The sequence below is a fragment of the Halichoerus grypus genome, chromosome X (genome assembly GCF_964656455.1).
Source record: "Halichoerus grypus chromosome X, mHalGry1.hap1.1, whole genome shotgun sequence".
In the NCBI taxonomy this organism is placed as follows: Eukaryota; Metazoa; Chordata; class Mammalia; order Carnivora; family Phocidae; genus Halichoerus; species Halichoerus grypus.
In genome coordinates, this window is record NC_135727.1 from 111,313,250 (window position 1) to 111,338,099 (window position 24,850).

A 24,850-nucleotide genomic window follows, 5' to 3' on the forward strand; every position below is an offset into this window, starting at 1 on the left:
CCTTCCAGTAAATTCATTCCTAGAGAACACCATGCTAGTATTATTCAGTTGGCACTCGGTGGGGCTAACACTAATATTCCATCAGACAGACCTGAGGTCCTTCCAGAAAATTGTTAAGTTCTATAAGAAGAGGAATCTTGTTCGATTTGTCTTGCTTTATATATCTTTACTTTGAGGACAATGCCTAAAAATTGCCTTGCACATATTAAGAGCTGGTTGAGTATTTATGGATCAGCCTAACAAGGAGAAGACAGAGAACACTGTACTCAAGAGTCTGCGTTCTGAATCAAGTACTGGTTGTACTGTTTACTATGGGCAATTCACTTAACCTCTCTGACTCCATTTTCTCATTAACAAAATAAGGATAAGTACGGAATTTACCTTGCTGGACTATTATAATGATTTGCAGGGATGAAATGAGGTAATGCCAGGCAGCTGTGAGAAAAACTCCCTGTGTTTCACCACTATTCTCACACTCACAATACTTCTGACACCAGATGTGCAGGTTTCTGCAATATCAGCTGGATGGAATCCAGTTCAATTCTGTTCTGGTACCATCTACCTGGAGTTAGCACCAGATCCCACAAGTTAAGGGCTCAGTCCCAAAAGACTGCCTGTACTTTAGAAGCCAATGGCAAGTCCCAGGTTGTCACCTGTACTTTTGACTGACCTGCTATAAATCGGGGTTCCCATGACCCCCTCCTTCCTTGAGTTTAATAATTTGCTAGAACAACTCACAGAAATCAGGAAAATACTTACATTTACTGGTGTATTATATAATAGAGTATATACTAAAGAATACAGATGAACAGCCAGATGAAGAGATACAGAGGGTGAGATCTGGAAGGGTCCCAAGCACAGGAGCTTCTGTCCCTATGGAGTCGAGGTGCACCAGCCTCCCACCACACCAATGTGTTCACCAACCCACCAGCCCCCATCCTGAAGCTATCCAGGAACGTACCAAGCATTGCTTCACTAAAGCAACAGACACTCCTATTACCCAAGAAATTCCAAGGGATTTAGGAGTTCTGTGTCAGGAACCGGAGTCGAAGACCAAACATTAGAACAAAAGATGCTCCTAGTGCTCTTGTCACTTAGGAAATTACAAGGGTTTTAGGAGCTCTGTGCCCAGAACTGGGGGCAGAGACCAGTATACATGTTTTCTATGATTTCACAGTGGCTTAGAATATAGTAAACCTCAAACAATGAGATTTTTTTTAAAGATTATCATCCATAGGATCCAGAAAGACGTTTCTTTTTGCCTAACGATTGCACTAGTTCTTCAAGATGAGAAGACGCTATTAATTTACACAGTAAGAGTGACTCTCACCAGAGTGATACCTCATTCCCCATGCACAAATAGGTTTGCAGAAGTCAAATTTCAATCCACTATTTAAAATGTCCAGGGCCGCCTGAGCAGCTCGGTCAGTGAACTGTCCAACTCCTGGTTTCCGCTCAGGTCACAATCTCATGGTCATGATATGGAGCCCTGAATTGGCTCTGCGCTCAGCATGGAGTATGCTTGAGATCCTTTCCCCCTCTCTCTCCCCCCACCTGCTCCTCCCCCTGCTCACGGTCTCTCTCTCTCTCTCTAAAAAACAAATAACATAATAATAAATAAATAAATAAATAAAACACTAAAAAAAAACACAAATAAATAAAATCTTTAAAAAATAAATATAAATTTAAAAAATAACAAAAAAATAAAGTGTCCAACAGGCATCAGCAAATCTGAAATAGCTAGATTCTGTATACATTATAGTGGATGATGCTGTTAATATCTTCCTGTGCAATTGAGTACTTTTGTACTTTATTGTCAATTTTTTTTTAGTTTCAGATTACATGTTTTTACTTCTAATTAAATCTACTACTGGCCATAAATATACTACATGTATCTTTAAATATTTAGCCTTCTTGCATTAATGCCTTCTTTCAGTGACTACTGAGCACAGACTAGACTGGGTTAGGCTGTCTGAGGCATTCAGACATGAACAAAACGTATTAGATCCTCTTAAAAGTCTGCACTCTCTCAGAGGACATTAAACACATACCAAGCACCCATAATATGAGGTAGAGTGGGACAAGTGTCAAGAAAGAACTGAGAGATTTCCAATAAGGAAGAAATCACTTCCAGGTGAAAGAGTAAGGTAAAGTGGCAGTCACATGTCAAGTGGCCTTCAATCCCCAGAGAGCTATGAAAAGGTAAGAGCACATTTCACAACTAGGACACCAGCTCTTATCATATAGTCAACTGTTCAAATTTGAACATACTGAGTTACTGATACTTGTAACAAATATATAACCTAACTGAAAGTAACAAATTATTGTTTCTCAAAATAGACGGTAAACAGAACAATAATTATTAATTCTATTACCCCCTGTAATGGATTTGATCAGTCAAAGCCTTTGGCAATAATTAGTAAATACTCAGATTGCAAAGATTTATAATGTGCCCTTGCTAATAGCAAATGCTCTTTGGATCAAAGCGCACACACACACACACACACACACACACAATTCTGTGCACCCAACGCTTAAAAACTGAAAGAAAATATTCTTATTTCCATCTTATTCCCCCCCAGCCTTCTAGTGCTTTGGAACATACTATTCCCACCAAACAATGAGCCATGCATTAGAATATCATGTCCAATTCTGGACATGTTGCAATTTGAGAAAGACACTGATATTTATTTGGATAGAGGAGAGTGACCAAGACAGTGAGGCTCTAGAAATCATAGTTTATGAGACATGGATTGGATAAATGGGTATGAATGATAAGAAGACTAAGGATGGATATCAGAGGTGTCTTCAAATATTTGATGGACTCATGTTTTGCTCAGGAGGTTGGTGGCAAAAAAAATCTGTTATTTATAATAAAATGTGAACTGAGCAAGAAATTTACTTTTATAAATAAAGACTAAAAAGAGATCAATGTTACCAAAATACTCACTCTCCCTCATTTGCACTTCACTGTCTTCTTAAATGGTCCAGAAGTGTCGTTACATGTAGAGCCATTTACCTACACTATTTACATTCCCATACATGTGTCAGACAGTAACTCCCCTAAGGCTCAAGTACCATCATACAAAAGAGCTGACATCTGCTATTCTAGAGCCAATGAGGAGAGTTAGAAGCAGGCACATTTGAGCTCAACCAAAAAAATAACCTTGTTTCATCAAGGAAACAATCTTTCTAGAAAAGTACAGAGCTGCCCAATACTGAAAGTATCCAAGCAGAATCTACAGGATTATTTGAATGGTCATAACGGGGGTCACTGGAATGAACAGGGTCATAATCTCTGAAGCCCTTTTTAACACTGAAAATTCATGCAACAGAATAGAAGAAAATACCTGGAAAACACACTACTGTTCTTTAATTCCAAAGCAAGTATTTTCCAAAACCAAAAAAAAACCAAAAAAACAACAACAACAACCAACCAACAAAAAAAAAAAAAACAGCAACGGATCTTTTCTCTTCCTAAAGTTTTCTAGTGACCCAACCCCTTCCACAAGGGGTGTAGCATGGGAAATACTATCACTCAAGTTATTGGAAGAACAAGAACATAGTTTCTCTAAGGAAAAATCCAACACAACTACATAAATAAGCATTTGAATAAGGGGCAACCCGTAGATAATTTGTTTAAAATCTTAATTGTTTTGTCAAGCATAGAGAGCTGAATTAAAGACAGGCAATCAAAGGCAGTGATTATAAAGCACTTATCTAGTCAGAGTCATGCTAACAATGGGATCCCCTAGCCATCATGCTAGCACTGATATTATTTTGACATTTTTATAAACAATCTGTGAGAGGGAGACATCTCCAGATTTGAAGAATAAATTTAGCCTTTCCAAGTATTGAGCTGTCAAACTGGCTAGGGATAAACTGCTTTAAAATGTCACATGATTGAAGGAGTGGACAGCAGAAAAGAACACAAGGGCGTCAAGGTGAATGTCAAGTAATGCTTTTAAGTAAGAATTACCCCAAGAATCAGTCATTTAATAATGGATGACTCTCAAATCCAGATCTTTAATCCTGACCTCCCCTTATGAAGACCAGACTTGGACAGCCAACTACACATCTTCCCCTGTATGGCCCACGTGCACCTCCAACACAAGATATCCATATGAACTGTTCATCTCCCCTTCTCCCCCACTTCACATCCTCCTCCTATAGTCTCCTACACATTCGCTAGTACCATCAATCATCGAATGCTCAAGCCAGAAACATGGAAGTCACCACATTCCACCTGTAGCAGAGACTGCCAGCTAACCACCAAAATCTATGCTCCCCTATAATACATATCCCTTGCACGTCAAGAGTGGTCTTATGACAAGGTTCTCTGCAATGAAATAAGAACAGAAGTGAGAGGGGCCTACTTTCAGGTCTGGCCAATAAGCTCTCCTGTGCTCCCACCTTCATGCACTTTCCCCCTTCCTGAGGACGAGAATGACAATAATCAAAGCAATCTTGGAAGATATATGTTGAAGATGGTCCAGGTGTGATGAACTGGGACCCTTGAAAACTGGAACAGATCCATCCACCATTGACATTAGCAATCTAGAACACACTCTGAACCTGAAAAAGAAATAAACTTTGATTGTTGAAGCTATTACATTTGGGCTCTCTTTGTTATGGTAGTTTAGCCTAGCCTAATTAATACACCACTCTTGTCTCTGCATAATCCTAAATCACCAAGTCCTTCTTCGTACATATTTCTCAAGTTTACTTCCCCCTGTCTCTCCCTACTTTCAGGGCCAAAGCCCCTTCTCTTCACTGGTCCACCATCTCCTTATATATGTCTGTCACTCCAGGCTTGCTCATTTCTATGCTGTAAAGCATATTTGTTAGGTTCCTTGCAAGTCTACATTTCTCCATTCCACCTTCCTAACAGCCTCTGGGGAGGTTATCTTTTGGAAAACCACCTCTCCCCAATGACTTAGCAGCCTTGCTATCCAGATTGGAGTAACACCATCCCCTAGCCTCAGGGGAGGGTTCTAGATGGAATTAGTCAATCAGAATAGTCCTATCCCCCTCCATCCAGTGACTGGTTCAGTGGACACGTACAATCAAAATTTTGGTTTGATTCAGTGAGAGATACTCTTTATGTCTCTATTTTCTCACTTTGATCATAGGAAATGAAGTATAGAGTCCCAGGAGCTGTTAGCAGCCATCTTATAGCCAGCAAGTAGTAGAGACACCCTGGAAGGCAGAGTTGGAAAAAAATTTATCTTTGGTGACATCACTCAGCTGTGGGGTCAAACCTAGTTTGCTACCTCTAGACATTCCACTTATGCATGTCAATAAATTCCCTTGTTATGTAATCCAATTTGAATTTGACTTTCTATTATTTACAATACAAAGAATGCTAATTGAAACACTCCTCATCCCAATCCCAGTTCAACCTCCACATAACCCACTAGAACAATGTCTTTAAAATGAAAACCTGATCAAATAATCCCCCATTTAACATCTTTGAAAGCATCCCTGTGGCTTTAGCCCAATATTCTGGGCCCTTTACCTTATTTACCTCTCCAAACTCATTTTATGGTCTTTGAATCTGCATCATTCACATCCAGAAATACCAAGGACCTTTTTTGGGGGTGGGGGGGAGGGAACACTGAGCCATTCCCCTACACTATGCTACCCTGCCAGAACCACTCTCCCCACAATGCTCTAATTTCCTCCTCCTAGATGGATATAGTAGCTCTTGGAACTACACACATCCTTATCCATGTTGAAAGAGAGGCAAAGACGCCATTACAAGACACTGATCGCAGCATCATGTGCAGTAATAGAAAGTCGGCAACAACTCAAATGCCCATCCACAGAAGAATGGATAAATGAATTATGATATATTCAGATAAGACTCTAGGCAATAAAATAAATGACATGTATCAACATGGATAAATCTCAAACTCATGATGTTAAGGAGAGAATAAGTCACAAAAGAACTCACATAGTGTCATCGAAACATGAAAAACTATAATATTTACTGTAGAAGTAAAAATGTGCTTGAGAATGGCATTTCTGAGGAAAGAGGGAGATAAATGGCATCAGGGAGGGAATACAAGCAACTTCAAATCTATATGTACTATTTCACTTCTAAAAAAGGATTTAAAGCAAATGTTGCAAAAAGGATAAATCATAGCACAGTAAAGTGGTGAACGAGAACGTTCATTCTAATATTCTTTGCACTGTTTTGCATGTTTAAAATATTTTTAATAAAATATATTTGTAAATGTTAACGTAAAATATAATGTTTAGAAGCTTTCTGATCTTCCTTCTCCAACCTCATTAAGTACATTAAAGCTGGTTCCATAGCAGTTGGTCTATGATGAGAATGATGACGAAGGTCTGGTCACCAAATTTTGGAAAAGATAGAATCAAGCTAGGGAAGGTCTACAAAAAGCAAACGAAATAGCGCACTGTGTTGGCGGGACTGGGGAAAAACAGCTTCTCATACACTGCTGATAGAACGATGAATCTGTCCAACCGACATGAGAAGAATCTGACAACATCTACTGAAGAAAAGAAGGGCAGGGAAAATGGAGGGAAGAAGCCCTAGTCAGCTTACTAGGGTTTTTGGTAATACCCCTGGAGGAATTGTCTGAGCTATTAATAAAGACTTCTGGGCACATCAGATGCTTAATTTACTAACCAATATGGCAGGAGGCAAGGCAATCCTGTTTCTTTATTCATTCCCTTTTCCATTTTTCAGTTTTTTTATAACAGTAAATGTCCTTAACCATAAGGTTTGCCTATAAAAGCTCTCACACTTTTATTCCCACTTACATAGCAGGCAAGGAGTTGTTAGGTTGCTGGAGGACAATTTTTTTCATTAGATTGAATCTAGCCCACCATGTGTAAATCAAATAATCTCAAAAGGCTTATGTGAAGTTAATAAAAACCACACAAGTAGAAATTTTATACTTTGTTGCCAAAATCACATGGATGATAGAATATATGTGGGTGTGTGGGTGTACACACGTTTTTAGAGAGAGAGATTTAGGCACACGTAGGTGAGAAGTTTACACTAACCACTAATTCTGATTACTGAATGTAAAGAGTCACATGCCAACATGAAATAAGGCTCTCTATGACTTTTAAGTTGGCAGCTGAAAATTGTCCTAAACACAAATGTCATAGTTATTATGGTGATTTGATTATCGCAATCACTAATGTTGAGAAATCGCATCATACATCAGGAATCTACTGAAATTCTGAGTGCTTACTGTGTGGGGGTCAAAACTAGCTTCATTATAATCTTACCGTGGCTCTAAATCATAGTTTAATTAGGGAGGAAAGCAGATTTTAAGGGGATTCAGAGAAGAAACAAATTTAGGTTTCTACAGGGAGACAAGATACAGAAGTACTCCTTGGTAGGAAGAGACCAAGAAAGCAGCAGAGGTACTCCTGAACACTGATTAAAAGCACTACCTACTATAAATTTCAATTTTGTTAAATATCATTAATCTTGATATTAACCGGAGACAGAAATATTACGTTTGTTCTGATTCATAAAACACTCACTTGACTTAAGAACAAGAACTCCAGCACCCCACAATCAGATGGGCAATTATTTATTAACCGCTGCACTGCCCATACTCTACAACACACAGAAACATACCCTGACGTCACAGATGGGTTGCTCAATAGTCGTCACTGCCTGGTTGTCAATAAACTGTCAAGCCAGAGCCCTCCAGGAAAGCAGAGAGGGAGAGTCATAAAAATCAAAACAAGTGTGGCTGGGAGAATGGTTCATTTACTAGAACCCCTAATTTATACTAGAAAATTTTCAGCTCTTCTTGCGGCTGCATTCAGAAAATATTGGTTAGGCACCTGCCCTCCACTAGGGACTGGAAATACACAGCAATACAAACTTCTCCCTCTCCCTCATCTATCACACGTCCTCAGCTGCCACATTGTATCAGTTCTGCCTCCTTGCCTACTTGCTCTCCCACATTCCCTCAGCTCCTCCTCTCCCTTCAGGGTGCTTCCGCCTTCCTTCAAGAGCTTATCCCATGCTCACAACTGGACCAAACAACATATATACACAAAGAATAGTCACGATAGCATTGTCTACAGCAGCGAAAGGCTGAAAAGAGCCTCTAAATATCCACAACACGGAACTAGCTAAATAAATTATGATCCAATAATCAAATTCTATGAAGCTGTTGAAAAGAACAAGGCAACATTCTATGCACTGATGTGAAATGATCTCTAAGAGACATTAAGTGAGATGCAAAACGTGTTTACCATATGCTACAATTTGATTTTAAGGTGAGAGCATTAAAATAAAATGGAGACCAGGCTTGGAAACCCCCACCCCTACGCCGAGCAGACACAGCCATGTACACCATGTCAGCAAAACTAAATCGAGCTTATTTCATGAACACAACCAAAACTTAACTTAGGCTATTTCTTATAAATGCCTCTGATAATCATAAAAGAAACTTAAGTCATCTTCCAAAGATGATATGAGATAATCATTTTTAGCTAATCCCCTGCTGTCTGGAAACCCCCATTGTAATAACCAATCCTGGCAAAGGTTAATAATTTCCTCATTTTTACTTTATAAGCCAACTTGTAATGACAAGCTTCTGAGCTTCATGTCAGTTTTGGTATTGAAGACTCTGTGAACTGTTCTGTACACAATCAACTCTTACTAATATGGTTTTACTGATCTCGTTTTAATTTTTACTCTTTCTGGACTTCTGACAATACGTATATATTAGAACACATGCATATATATGTACACACACTATTATACATATATATGCACGCTATTTTATATACACACGCACACAAACACGCACACTTATGCACAGGCTCAAAATATGTCTGAACCTGGTAGCAACGTTTTCCTCACAGGGAAAGGAAGTGGGTGACTGGGAGATGGGGAAGGAAGGAAACTTACATTTTCTTGAGACCTTCTGTCCTTTTTGGAAACTTGTACCAAGTGTATGACTATTCACAAATTACATAAATACAATGCTTTTAGAAGGAAGAAACTACTTTTAAAATGTAGCTCACATCAGAGCTATTGCCAGACAAGTCTCCTAACTGCTCTCTCCCACTCTATTTTTTATATGGAGGTGAAATTTATATGACATAAAGTCAACTACTTTAAAGTGTCCAATTCAATGCATTTGAGTACTCTCACAATGTTCTGCAGCCATCACAACTTTCTACTTCTGGGACATTTTCATCACCCCAAAAGGAAGCCCCATGACCCCCATTAATGGGTCACTCCCCGTGGCGACCACCAACCTGCTTTGTGTCTCTATGGATTTGCCCATTCTGGACATTTCATATACACAGAATCATGTAAAATAGGTGACCTTTGATGTTTGCTCCTCCAACCCACACTTGAGTCCAGAGTTAAGCACCCCTCTCTTGCCATCATAGCACCCTGTACTTGCTTGCGAGCTATAATCTACTTGCTTGCTTGTCTGTACTTTGGTAGAGAAGATATAAGAGGGCAGGATCCATGCCTGTCCTGTCCCTACTGCAGAACAGACACCCATAAACATATGATGTCGAATGAATGCTTCTAAAACACAATCCGAACATATATCTCCTCACTTACATAACTAGTTTTTTGGATGAAAGGAAGAAGTGACTTTTTCTCCCACCATTATTTTCAGACCTCCTTTGTTCGGTCAGTCTCCTATTTCCACCCCTAGATGATCTCTCAGCTTTTTTGAGGAGTAGAAAATGTCCAGAAAAGGTCCAGTCTAAATCAGGAAAGAGGCATGCATGAGGGATCTTAACACAGGACAGAGGCGAAAGGAATTCCCAGAATGACTATAAGGAGCTGCTCAGAGATAATGGACTGTGCAAGGGACCTGCAGAACAACCCATCCAGCCTGAAACAGGAAGACGAGATTTCAGAAACAATAGTGCAAAAGAAGAAAAATGCAACTGATACATTTCCTCATCGACTATATCAATCATCATATGCAAAAGTTTGGGGCAGATTTACTGAAGGTACGGAGAAAACTAAGCAATTATTAACACCAAGAAGAGTAAGAATAAATACAAGGAATTCTAGACATAATAATGTAGACATGGAATACTGACTTAATAAAATAAGCCACGATACAATTATATTGGGAAGAGGGAGGGGGGATGAATACACATGTATAATGTGAGGGAAGAGGGTAGTAATGAAAGATAACTAAATCCCCCATAGTCATTACACTCTCTCTGTAGCTGAAGCTCTATAGGAAGGCCAACTGTAATCAAAAGCTTGCTTAGTAAATACATCAGAGTTAGGGGAAATGGGTTAGAATTTGCCCAGAACAGTCCTATTCGCACTGATGCCCAGAATTAATTATTAATAGCCACGCACACACGCACACACACACACACACTTCACTCTCTAGAACAATGTCCCAGTTTGGAAGATAAATGAGATGGGATGGGATACACCTGTTTCTCAGAGCAGTCACCGGGCCAGGGCCCCCTCTCCTCAGGGCACCCTCTCCTCAATGACATGCTAAAGACCATCATTATCTCCCTTTATGACTGTTTTCTTTCTTCTTTTTTTTTTTTAAGATTTTATTTATTTATTTGACAGAGAGAGACAGCGAGAGAGAGAACACAAGCAGGGGGAGTGGGAGAGGGAGAAGCAGGCCTCCTGCAGAGCAGGGAGCCCGACGCGGGGCTCGATCCCAGGACCCTGGGATCATGACCTGAGCCGAAGGCAGACGCTTAACGACCGAGCCACCCAGGCGCCCCCCTTTATGACTGTTTTCTATGACGTGTAACTGACTAGCCCTCCCCCACTCTCAATCTCAGTCCCAGTGACCCAGTATTTCATCAGATGGCCTAACATGTAGCCTCAATAAAAAGGTAACACACCACATCTGTACGGTGTTTCTGCATCACGATGCTAGGATCTATTATGTTTCTTTTATAATATAAGCCTTTGGGCCATCTTAATTTCCTAGAGAAGAGGAAGTGGTCAGCAATGTACACTATTACCCTCAAGTTCTACCTACAGAAACCTTGTCAGCTACGCATCCTTAAGAACTCAGTCAAGGTGGAGTAGTACCTATGTTGGCTCGTAGGCACTTTATCGGTGGATAGGAAGGTGACAGAAACTTTCAAATTTCTCAGACAGGGAAAGGACATTTGGTTTTGGTGTGAAGAGCCTCACATGTTGAGCAACAACATTCCAAAGTCCGCCAGGCAAATAAATTCAAAAACTGAAAAGAGAGGAAGAGGGAATCCCCAGCGATCGCTCCTTTACAGTTGTGCACTTGCAGCCCGTTCCAGCAGTTCTGGGCCCGCCAGGCCTAAGGGTCATTTTATGCCCCTGTCAGGATTTTTTTTTTTAAATATCTCAAAATAATTTGTCTTAAGAAACCAAAAAGACTTCAATCCTGCCCCAAAACACAACTTGTTTCTGAATCCCAGGACTCAGGTCCCAGCTTAGCTGGATTTGTTTCTGCAGTCTTTTAAACTTATATTTATTGTCTTAATCCTCCTCTGGGGAAAGAAGTTGTATCATGATGTAGAAATATGAATTTCACAGTTGGTAAAACTTGGCATGCAACAGCAATACAGGGAGGGCTTGGCAGGGCTCCGGGAATGGTCCCGCATTCCTCCACTCCCTTTCTCAAACGCTTCCAATTCTCACTCCCCTGGCTACTGGTTTTGTAGCCACCTTCTCTCAACTACCTTGGCGCCAACTCAGCAGCAGCAACCTGTTCCTTCAGGAGCAATGGGACGATGGCGGCCGGGGCCTTGCCGGGGCTGAGATTAAAGCTGTGAACTCAGTCCGTCCTCTTTCGGCAGCGAGACCACACAGGGCTTGGCAACGATGTGCCATCGTGCAGTCTCTTTGGAAAGGCCTCCCTTAATCCTCCAACCAGGATCGTTATCCGAGTTTCCAGTGTCTTCTAGACTTTGGTCTGTTGGAGTGACAGGCCACAAACACCAACAACAACAAACACAACACCAACAGCTCAGCTAGAGACTGAAAGAAATTCCAAAATGTCATCCCAATCTGCCAAAACCCCTAAAATTCGAGAAAAATAAGCAGACTAACGTCAAAGTAGAACTGCTCACTCATATTTCCCAGTCTCACGAAGGAATTATGTGTTTGCATACATTATAACGGTTCCCATATAGTGTTGAAATTTGGTTACCAGCAGGGAATAGAAGGAACCATATAAGCCAAATACCTTGTTGAAAAACAAAGATCTCTGGGAAATCATTTAGAAGGGGAAAAACAGCAAAAAAAAAAAAAAAAAAAAAAATCAACTAGTCTCAACCAAATGAGGAAACTATCACATTGTAATGCCAGAAACTTCATAAATTGATAGCAAAGGAAGGAAACAAAACTCCAAACCAAGCTCACGTGTTATGGGGCAAGGCTGTCCATTTAATTTTTTCCCACCCCTCAGATACTAAATCTTGTATCTGTAAAATCATGGAAATTTTCACTCATCCCCCAAATTTGGAGCAAATCTAACGAAGCCAGTATCACCCCCTTTTCCCTCATTTCAGAGGGGCACAGATGTAAGTGGCTGCTGGAGAGAAACAGAAGTTAAAAGAGGTGAAACTCTGGATGAAGTGAGGGCTCAACGGATGCAGGTTGAACTGGGGGACAGATCTGAAGTCTCTGGTGTCTAGCTGCTGTCCCCATGTGAATGAGATATGCATCTTATCTAGGTGGAGGATTCCTGGTCCAGGGCATTTAACAACGGATCGAAAGCCCAGAGATTTCAACTAAAATACACACTCCCTTGGGACACCTGGGTGACTCAGTGGGTTGAACGTCTCTTAGTTTTAGCTCAGGTCATGATCTCATGGGTCAATGAGATCGAGTCCCAAGTCAGGCTCTGTGCTCAGCGGGGAGTCAGCTTGAAGATACTCTCCCTCTACCCCTTCCCCACTCTCTCTCTCAAATAAATAAATAAAAAAAAAAAAAATACACACTCCATTATTTAACCCTCGTCCTCTGCCATGTCCCCAGATTAAACAGAGATTAAGTACTAAATGTCCAATTTCAACTGTAGCTTAAAGTGCAAATAACATTAATCTCATATAAAGTGGGATACGATTAGGAAGTTTTCTACACTGCCTAAGAACAATCAAAAATTATAGACAGAGCTGTCCAAGTAAAGTATGAGAAAAATAAAAGCAGCAAGGAAAATATGCAAGCATACCACACCAAAATGCGAAGAGAAGGAAAGAAAAAAAAGACAAAGAAATCAGTCTGAGGAAATATGTTATCCAAGGAACAGAAAGAAATTAGTCCACAAATAATGAAACCATATAACAACATAATAGGAGCTCCATACAAAAAGAGCTTTTTAAAAAAAGACTAGATTTTTATTTTGCTTGAATATTCATAATCTCCAAAAGGGCACTAAAGTCACTAATAACACTAGTTATGGCCAGGGCAGGTTAACTGGATAGCTGGAAAATGAGAGTGGGTATTTTCCCATACGTTTGTCCTTTCATTTATGACCTATGCAAATACTACCTATTTAAAAAAAGCTAAACAAAAAATAAATTCTGGTTAACAGAAAAGAACAGAAGCTCAAAAGCAAGATGATACATGGAGATGAAAAGAGAGATTACAGATCTAAGAAACAAATCAAGGGTCAAAACCATGCATGTAGAGGTCTAATAGATAAAATGAAGAGAAGAAGGCACAGAATTGATAAGGCTGAGATTCACCCAACTGGCAAGGGGAAAAAAAAAAAAACTGAGGTATCACAATGATCAGAAATTTAAAAAAAGTCAAAGCTAGCAGAGAAAAGCTAATAATGAAGGAAAGACAAAAAACAATCCAAAAGAAAGGTAATTGGTGTCCTTAAAGCAGAGAACTCATCAAAGATATCAGAAAGCCATAATATGCAAAATAAAAAAACACACAGGTCCAGGAAAAACTTACCTGGGACACATCTCAGATTCTGGTTAGGGTTATTCAACGTCAAAGATTAGGAAAGAATTCTTCAGGAACTCTGGGGAAAGAAAGCAAATTAATTGAAGGATGGTGGGGCAAGTGGGTTGGTTCAAGCTGTAATCAGTCTTCTCATAATAACATTCCAAGCAGAAAAGTGGGAATGTGTCTACAACATTCTAAAGGAAACTATTCCCAAGAATATTATACCCGGTCATGATGACATTCAAATAAAAAGGCAATAGGCAGACATTCTCAACCATGAAAAACTCAGGGAATGAAACACACATAAGCCTTTCTTAGAAAACAAGACTACTTGAGTACCAAATCTATCCAATTAAGGTAAGTATTAAAATGAAAACTTGGGGATGAAAAACACATGGTTAGAGAATTGGGAGTAAAAGTCCCATTTAAAAATAGATTAATTCTAGGGGCACGTGGGGGGCTCAGTCAGTTAAGCGTCTGCCTTCGGCTCAGGTCATGATCCCAGGGACCTAGGATCGAGTCCCACATCAGGCTCCTTGCTCAGCAGGGAGTGTTCTTCTCCCTCTCCCTCTGTCGCTCCCCATGCTTGTGCTTGCTTTCTCTCTCTCTCTCTATTAAATAAATAAAATCTCTAAAAAATTATAATAAAAAATAAAAATAGATTAATTCTAGAGGACTGTGTGAAATATCAAAATAGAATAAAACAAACATAAACCTTAACAGTTCAAAAATAATTATAAAATGAAGAGGAGGTAGGGAAATGGAAGAATAAAAATGCTAATATCTTTATATCTCATATCAGGAATTTAATACTGTAAAAAAAACAAAGCACACACACACATACACACCCTTAATTTTTCATATTGTCTTTTATCTTAACCTAAGACAGATCATGGGATCATTTAGGAAAGAATAACTCTGTGGTAGAGAAATGCTGACTTAAATTATAATGATTCCTTTAGGTTTATTTCATTGTATTTTAATTTTCTTAAATTCAGGTGAAACTAGAATTAATTATACTTAACAAATGGCTTGTGTAGTATAACCCTATTTTAAAGTATGTTATCTACTTGTCCTTCTTTCCATATAGGTGCACAGAATAATATCTGGATGATGGTCCCTAATGTTAATAATGATTCTTTTGAGGTAGTAGCTTTTTTCCCTTTCTTTATTACTTCAATGCCTTATGATCAGCAAGAATTAATTTTACTAAAACAAAAGAAGTGATATTAAAAATATAAACCAAGGTGTACCTAGGTCAAATTAGTTTTCAGTTCAGCTCTATGCATATTTTTATGAGCTCTTACTATGTCCTAAGTCCTAACTTTAGGCTTTGGGAACAGATCAGCAAACAGAATAAACACAACCTCCATCCTCACACTGCTCACAGTCCGTGGAAGGTTTTTACTTCATTCAGATCCACCCACCTGAAACCATATGGGCCACAGTCTCCATGGAGGACAATGTTTATTTTTTTTTCTTTTTTTTATTATGTTCAGTTAGCCACTGTATAGTACATTAATAGTTTTTGATGTAGTGTTCAATGATTCATTTGTTACATATAACACCCAGTGCTCATCACAGCACATGTCCTCCTTAATATCCATCACCCTGCTACCCCATCCCCCCACCCCCCACCCCTCTGAAACCCTCACTTTGTTTCCCGGGGTCCATAGTCTCTCACGGTTCATCTCCCTCTCTGATTTTTCCCCCTTCAGATTTCCCTCCCTTCCCCTATGGTCCTCCGTGCTATTGCTTATGTTCCACATATGAGTGAAACCATATGATAATTGTCTTTCCTCTGCTTGACTTACTTCACTTGGCATAATCTCCTCCAGTTCCATCCATGTCGATGCAAATGGTGGGTATTCATCTTCTCTGATGGCTGAATAATATTCCATTGTATATATGGACCACATCTTCTTTATCCATTCATCTGTTGAAGGGCATCTTGGCTCCTTCCACAGTTTGGCTATTGTGGACATTGCTGCTATGAACATTGGGGTACATGTGCCCCTTCTTTTCACTACATCTGTATGTGTGGGGTAAATACCCAGTAGTGCAATTGCTGGGTCATAGGGTAGCTCCATTTTTAACATCTTGAGGAATCTCCATTTCGTTTTCCAGAGCGGCTGTGCCAGCTTGCATTCGGAGGGCAATGTTTAACAGCAACTTTACAGAAGACCTTCTTGGTGCCAGATTTATGAGGAGGCCATGCAGACAGTTACTTTGAAGAATAGCAACAAATTCATTTCAAAATCAAAGTCATTTTAATCTGCTACATTGTGCAGAGAGTGATCTGGGAACTTGAAGGAGGGTAGGGTTGGGAAGCACTCGGGTACTTGAAAGACGTTGGGGTGGGAAGCTGAACACGAATTCACGTCCTAGCTCTGGCACTTAATTCTGGTGAGACCTCGACAAGTCATTTAATGTGCACTTCCATTTCTTCTTCTTAAAAACTGGCAACATAAATGTATTGTTATGAGGACACAGTTAAGTGTTCAAAGTCTATAAAGCACTTAGAACAGCAGCTGAAACACAGCTGAAACTAAGTGTCAGCTATCGTTATTTTTCAATTGCAATACTTGCGTCAAAAATCACAATTTATTGAGATAGAGTCTGCCATCATTGTTGGTCCCATTGTCATCAAGGGGATTTAAATTCATAAAACCATTTCTATACCATGTGAGCAGATAATAAAAACATTTAAAAGCAGGGAAAGTTCTTTTCTGGGTTAAGAAATTAAAGTAAATTAGCTCTTTAACCTTTTTGAATAATGAAACTCACTGCAGTCATATTACAAATGACTAAAGGCATATAATAAAAGGTTCGCATTCACCAAATTATAAGGCATTATTACGAAGCTATAGAGTGTTTGATTAGCCTTGAGGCAAGGAGCTTGACGTATCTTAATTGCTTGTTACTTCTCCTCTACCTTCTATTGATAAACTTGAAGTTAAAAGAGGGTAAATTTGATTTACTCAGGCAAAGACAGCAGATGTTATATGTTGTAAATTTTGCTCAAAGCCAGCAAGATAAGAGAAGGCATTTACATGGTTGTCTGTTTTCAGTTTCATTTATGTGGTACAAGTAGAAAAATTAGAAAAGTTTTGCTTCTTCCTGTCTAGTGCTGATTAAATCAACCTGAAGAATCCCACTAAATTAATCACTGCAAGACAGTGTTCTTTATGGCTTCTAACATTATTGTGACAAGAAGACTAGGAGTCATAGATTTCTGATAGCAGAACCAGGGAACAAACCCAGCAAATAGAAGGATACATAAAATAAGTGAGAAGAAAAATAATTTACAGATTAAATAATGCTGCCTTAGGGCTAAAAGTCTCCACTATTAGCTTGCTGGAGGAGAGAATATCCTTGCGAGTTTAGTGAAGAGTCATTGGCTAGATACAGCTTGAAGGGGAAAAAAGGTACAAAGTCAGTACAATATATCACACAAAGAAAGAGAACATTAAAGAGGATGGGGTGTTTTTTTTTTTTTTTTTATCATAATAGGAGCTTTATAAGGGACTCCTCTGTTCTCAAAATTGCCATACTCTCAAAAACTTCTCAAAGGCAGGCCTATAATCTACAGGTTTCACAGCTATCGGAAAAAAGAAATGCAGCTGTTCTTCCATCCTTCAATTTAGGCCCAGAGAGAAAGACAGTCCTGCGGTGTTAAACACTCGATCTGGAGCAGGTCAAGAGGATGCAGTATAACCACAGTTACTCAATTCATACCATAAGTCTAATATTGCAATTTTCTTCTCTAATCCTCTGGGAATTTCAGAAACCCAGGGCTGTAATTAACTTGGTTCTGTGTCTTAGTTTGAACAGTTGAGAAAAATAAACTGGAAGTTTAATGAGGGATCAGGCCAAGCCTTGATTATAAATGCAGTTGTAAAAAAACTACCATTAATAGAGCACTCTGGATGTTCCAGGTATGGGGAGGTATGGGGCTAAACCATTTACATATGGCATGTATTGATTCTCCCATAAAATTTCTGGGAGGTAGGTATTACTCCTGTTTTACAAATGAAAAAGCATAGGGGACACCTGGGTGGCTCAGTCGGTTTGGGCTCAGGTCACGGGGATCGTGGGATCCAGGTCTCAGGGTTGTGGGATCCAGCCTTGGCGTGGAGCCTGCTTAAGATTCTCTCTCTCCTCTCCTTCTGCACCTCCCCCCACCCTCTCTCAAATAAATAAATAAATAAATCTTTTAAAAAACACAACCATTAAGTAACCACAAGTTGCCCATCTACCTAGGACCTCTCTGTTCTATCCCTCAGGCCCTGTTCTCCTTCTGGCTAACACCTGTGAAACACCCAAACAGGCAGAAACTTACAAAAGCAGGGCACCTGGGTGGCTCAGTTGGTTAAGCGACTGCCTTCGGCTCAGGTCATGATCCTGGAGTCCCGGGATCGAGTCCCACATCAGGCTCCCTGCTTGGTAGGGAGTCTGCTTCTCCCTCTGACCCTCTCATGCTCTCTCTATCTCATTCTCTCTCTCAAATAAATAAATAAAATCTTTAAAAAAAAAAAAAGAAACTTACAAAAGCAACATTCTGTAAAGGGGGTTTTCTTTGATGCCTGTTTTTATCCATTCTGTGCCCAGGAACCCTCGCCTGCGCAGTCTGTTAGTTCCTCCCAATCTAAAGGACTACAACAACTTCCGGAGGACTCGATAAAGCAGAACTTTGTTGAAAACAACAATAAAGGCTGGATCCCCACCATGGAATGAAACAGTTGATCAACAGCCAGTTGAGCAAGCAAAATTATTTAACAAGCCACAAATGGAATTTGTTATGGTCCTTAATTTCCAGTTCTTTCAAACCATCAGCGAATGTGGGTAAGAAAACCGTCTCTGCTTGGATACTGTCCATCTTTCTCTTCCCGTGTGACCCCGGTTCTGTGGCTTTCCTGTTGTGCGGCTTACACATTTCTGGTCTCAGACCAGTTTTCACTGTGGCGAGATTTTATTTCATGTGAGCCTGTAGTAACAGTACAGATGTGCTCAATCTCTGCAGTTACACAGAGATCCCTTGAAGTACCCAATCTCGATCAGTGGTGCATTTCACTGCGCTCTGCGAAAATAGCCTGCCACTAATCAACCAGTCCCCACCACCTCGCCCGTGTTGGCTTTCCTCTGGGTCCTCTGACCTCCAATGTCCTCAGCATCCTGCCTGGCAGCCAGCAGTAGGAGGGGTGTTTGTGGTTCTGGTTTTCTCCAGGGAAGAGCAGCTTCCTGCCAGAGATCCAACATGAAAGCCACTCCCTCACGGGGTCAGATTTCACACACCACAGTACCTCCTAGTAACAGAGCTGCCCAAATGTGTAGTTTTAAAAACACTTCCCCCATTATCTTTTGAGTTTCCCTTCTTGCCCCCCGCAATGGGCTCCTACTTCAAATAATCTTCAAGATGGTATAAGATTTAAATCCACTCCGAATGTCAGAAAACCTCCTCAAACTTTGTTAATTACAAAATAGGGAAGAAAGGAAGGACAAGGAGGAAGAGGGCAGGCAGGAGGGCAAAAAGAAGAGGGCAAAATTAACACTTAGTGAAGTGCAAACATCAGGAGTAAGTCCAACAGTGAAATGTGATTCTAATAGCACTGTAACTCTGCCTGTGCCTTAACAGCCCACGAATAGCAACAAAGTCATCTCTGCATCAGGTCAGTGCCTCTGACATCCATCCTGCCTTGAGGGCCCTCTACCCGCCCGCCAGCCCAAAGCCCCAAGTATCCTAGGCAGACCTTCAAGTCTAGCATGTAAGTCTAAGGGCATAGCAGCATGGCACTTAAGAATGCTGTCATTTGGAACCTCGCTATGATACGAATAAGAAAAAAATATGAAATGGGTAGCTTTTAAATCATAATTTAAGTCTAGGCATGATCATATTGACAGAGATTAAAATTAGCTAATCGATTTTACTTAGGCTTTTAACAATGAAATTAAAGAGCAGAAAGAAATTTGAAATATAACTATTGGAAAGGAAAGGCAAAACTATCCTTACGTGCAGCTCATATAATCATATCCCTGGATAACCAAAGAGAATCAACTGGAAAACAAATAGAAGGAAAGTGGGATATAAAATTAATACACAGAAACCAACAGTCATCCTGCACCCAAACAACAACCATAAACCAACATCATGGAAGAAAAGGCCCTCTATACAAGAGCAGCAAGGACGATAAAAGGCCTGGGAATATACTTACCAAAAAATGGACAAAACCTATATGAGAAAGACTATGAAATAATCACAAAGGACACCAAAGTAGACTTGAAAAATAGACAGACCCCTGGAAAGGAAAACTCAGCATCATAAATGCAGCAATTACCCCAAATTAGTTATAAATGAAATATAATCCTCATAAAAATGCTAAAAGATTTTTTTATAGGAGACAAGCTGATTCAAAAGTTGATGTGGGAAAATAACTAGAAAAACTTGAGAAAAGAAGAAGAATGAAGAGGAACCAGCACTATAAGATGCCTTGGTCGCTATGTGAAAAGCTCTTGGATCTACATTTCACACTCTACACCAAAATAGATTCCAAATGTATCAGATGTTTTACCAATCAGCTTTGAAAGCATTAAAGTGCTAGAAGGACTCATAAGAGAGTTGTCCAATAACTGTGGCATGATAAAGGCCTTTCTAGCTATGACTTTTAGTCCTAAAACCTAAAAGAAAAGATAAAAGTCAATGAAATAAAAATTAACTAATTCTTTTCATGGAAAAAAATATGGAAACCAAGTCAAAAGACAAATAATATGAGGGAATTTATTTGAGACATGACATTAAGTACTAATCTCCATTTTAAGTTTTTTTTTAAAAATCTTCTAGAAATTGAGATGGAAAAGATTAACATCCCAATAGAAAAATGGACACAAGCCCCTTAAACATGTGATAATAAGCCCAAGCTTACTCATAAGATCCAAAAACTTGACAGCACACACAGTCTGTTGGGGAGACTGTGAAAGTAATTTATACATGACCGGTTAGAGGGCAAAATGGTAGAACTCCTATGAAGAACAATTTGGCAATGTCGATCAAAATTACAAATAAATTTGCCCTCAAGCCTAGCAATCCCACTTCCAAGAATTCAACCTATAGGTATACCTTCCCATAGAAGAAATAATGTGTGTATGGGTTATTTTCTCATAACATTGTTTGTAATACCAAGAGACTAGAAACAAGCCAAGTGTCCAACAAGAGAATGCTGACTAACACACTGTAGGACACTCACACAGTAAGTGATGATGCAGTCAGGAAGCTCTCTTTGTACTTACTCAGAAAGATTCCCACAATATACTATTAATGAAAATGATCCAGAACAGTGCATGTAGCATACTACCTTCTGTGTGAGAAAGGAGAAAAAAATATGTATTTGTATCAGCATAAATACTGGAAGAGCAAATAAACTAAAGTAAATGGGCATTCATAGAAGCAAGGTGGGAATCAGGAAGGACAAGGACAATAATGGGAACACAGCTTCTGAATGTGTATTTTTTATGCTGTTCTGAATTTGAACCATGGGAATATACAGAATCTTAAATGTTAAAATTAAACAATATTCACTAACTTTTTACATGTTATGAAAGATTTCTTTGGTTTTATATTTTATCAACTTTAATTAGTTTACAAAAGATAATTTAGTACCTTAAGTAAAATTTTTATTTAATTTCCCCGCAAATATCTTAAGTTTCCATAAGAAACACATTTTAGGGGCTCCCTTAGCATAGTGAAAATCTAAACCCCTTTGCCTTTTCTCCAAGTTGGCCCCAAACCATTTACCCAGCTTCAGTTCCCCAAATGTACCCTTCATTCCAGCCAGTATACCAGCTATTAACACATGTGAAAGAGTCTCACAGCAGTGGAAAAGAAAAAGGGTTAGAAGTTAGGAAGAGGACAGAGAGCCAATCCAGCTAGGGAAGGGAGTGTCTAGAAGAAGAGATCTCCTTGGGTAAGCCTGTATTAGGACAGAGCAGGTCCAGGTTCCTGCATATTTGTGACAATGGCCCACACACTCTCCAACAACATTAGCTACCAGGTCATATTAAGCCTACATCCTCTGTATTGGAGTTAGTCTCACTTCTACTTAGGAAAGATCTTAAAGTGAAGAGCCTTAGATACTCTCTGTAAACCCCATTACTTCAGCATGTGACATACTGCATTATTGGTCCTAAACTTCAGTCCTCCCTATATCTACACACCCTGGCCAAGTTGCTCAACAGTCCCTCCTCCTAGAGGCACAGAGAGTTTCCCCAGGTCATTACTGTTGGCTTTGGCCATAAGCCTTGGTTTCGCCAATAGAATGAGGACAGAAGTGACTATGTGGCTAAGACTTCAGACATTAAAAGACATTGTGTATTTTGGCTCACTTCTCTTGCACTTCTGCCATATTCATAAGAACATGCCCCAGCTAACCCACTGGCCCAAGAAAGATGAGAGACATGTGGAAACCTGGATCTAACTGGCAGTCTGAGTCAAGCCCAGCCAAGCCAAGCCTAGATCAGAAGGCCCTCAGCTAGTACACAGATGTGTGAGTAATAATAAATTGTTGTTTTAAGCCACTAAGGTCTGAGGTAATTTGTTAGGCAGCATCATTGTGGCAATAGCTAACTCATACATCTAATTAATCCAGTTCTAGAACCAGATATAAAATATGGTTTCATCACATTTTTATACTCATTCCCACATTAAAAATAAAAAACTTTACCTACATGTTTGCTGATACCTTGAGTTTTTTTTTAAAGAGCAAAGTGTTTTATTCCACAATTAAAAATTAATGCCTCAAAATATATGTTAGAAATAAAATGTTATTTAGAGGTAACTGTCAGGGGCTAAACTGTGCCTCCTCAGAATTCATATGTTGGAAGTCCTAACCTTCAGTACCCCTATACCTCAGAATGTGACTGTATTTGGAAATAGGACCTTTAAAGAGGTAATTAAGGTTAAATGAGGTCATTAGGGTGGGCTCTAATCCAATATGACTGGTGTCCTTATACAAAGAGATTAAAACACAGACACAAACATAGGAGAGACCATGTGAAGACACAGGGTAAGACAGCCATCTACAAGCCAAGGAGAAAGCCCTCAGAAGAAACCAACCCTACTGACACTTTAATCTCAGGCTTCTAGCTTCCAGGGCTATGAGAAAATAAATTTCTGTTGTTTAATCCACCCATTCTGTGGTATTTGTTATGGCAGCTCTAGCAAACAAACACAGATTTGGGTACTATGAAGTAGGATACTTCTGTAACAAATATCTAAAAATGTAGAAATGGCTTTGGAACTGGATAATGGGTAGACAGTGCATTGCCAGGAACATACCCCCTGTGTCACAGAGGAATTAAGATCTCTGTTCCCACCATACCTATGTCTCCTCAGGCTCAAACTCCCAAGTATAACTCAGCCTTGGAGCCTAGAGGTGGAGAATGGGGATCTTTCTGGACACTGGTCAATCAATAGGGCAGAGCACAGGGAAGGGTACCAGGGCTAGCTGTCTAGGGGATGTTTGAAGAACTTCGCAGGTTACCAGATAAAACAGAGGACACCCAGTTAAATTTAAATTTCAGATAAACAACTACTATTTAGGTAAATGTATATCTCAAATACTGCGTGCAACATTCTTATACTAAAAAAGTATTTGTTGGGGGCACCTGGGTGGCTCAGTCAGTTAAGCAACCACCTCTCGATTTCAGCTCAGGTCATGATCTTGGTGTCTGTCATGAGACTGAGCCCTGTGTCGGGCCCCACACTCAGCAGGGAGTCTGTCTGAGATTCTGTCTCTTCCTCTTTGTCTGCGCCCCCCCACCCCGCTCATGCTCTCTCCCTCTCTAAAATAAATAAATAAAATCTTTAAAAAAATAAAAAAGTATTTGTTGTTTATCTGAAATTAAACTTTGAGTCAGCATTCTGTACTTCTGTTTGTGAGATCTGGACAACTCTCCCTCCCCTTCACTCCTGTCCAGGATTGAGCCTATAATAAGGAACAGTGATGGGGTAGTCTCAGGCAGCCGCTGGTCAAGAAAGGGGCAGCAGAGAAGGGATGTCCCAAAACATATATTTTTCATTAACAGATGAACAGTTCAACAAAATATAGTATATAATCACAATGGAATTTTACACAGCCTTAAAAAGGAATGAAATTCTGACAACATGGACGAACCTTGAAAACGTTATGCTAAGTGAAATCAGCCAGACACAAACAGGACAACTCCTATATGGTTTCACTTGCATGGAATACCTAGAACAAATTCACAGAGACAGAAAGTAGAACAGAGTTTACCAGGAGCTGGATGGAGTGGGGAACAGGAAGCTGTTGTTTAATGGGTAAGGAGTTTCTGTTTGGAAAAAAAAAAAAAGTTTCTGTTGGGGAGGATGAAAAGTTCTAGAAATGGACAGTGGAAACAGTTGCACAACAGTGTAAATGTATTTATGCCACTGAATTGTACACCTAAAAGGGTTAAAAGGGTAAATCTTATGTATATTTTACCACAATAAAAAATTAATGTACATTTCAAGAAAAGAGAATCCTCGAGGCCCCTTGCCATTGCCTGGAGCGATTTTCTTCAAGCCAGTAAGGGATAAATGCTAACTGAGGGCTACTGCATTATTTTTCAATAATTTGCATGGAGGTATATAACTAGATCATAAACTCCTATTGTTACTAAATCATGCTTCTTTATATCCTCCTCAGTATAATACACATAGCAGATATTGAAAGTTACTTTTTAAAAAATATTTATTTATTTATTTGAGAGAGAGCGCATGGGCACATGTGAGCAGGGGGAGGGGCAGAGGGAGAGAGACTCTCAAGCAGACTCCACGCTGAGTGTGGAGCCTGACATGGGGCTCAATCTCACGACACCGAGATCATGACCTGAGCCGAAATCAAGAGTCCAACGCTTAAGTGACTGAGCCACCCAGGTGCCCTAAAAGCA

The 24,850-nt window shown here is 39.7% G+C and overlaps 1 protein-coding gene across 1 annotated transcript in view; it reads right to left on the reverse strand.

Annotated features, from left to right (window-relative positions):
• Positions 1-24,850, reverse strand: part of LOC118555012 (elongation factor 1-beta-like) — a 44,531-nt gene that overhangs the window by 15,626 nt on the left and 4,055 nt on the right. The window contains 1 exon segment of the mRNA XM_078064048.1: positions 20,479-20,584. Coding sequence (XP_077920174.1) covers positions 20,479-20,584 — 106 coding nt within the window.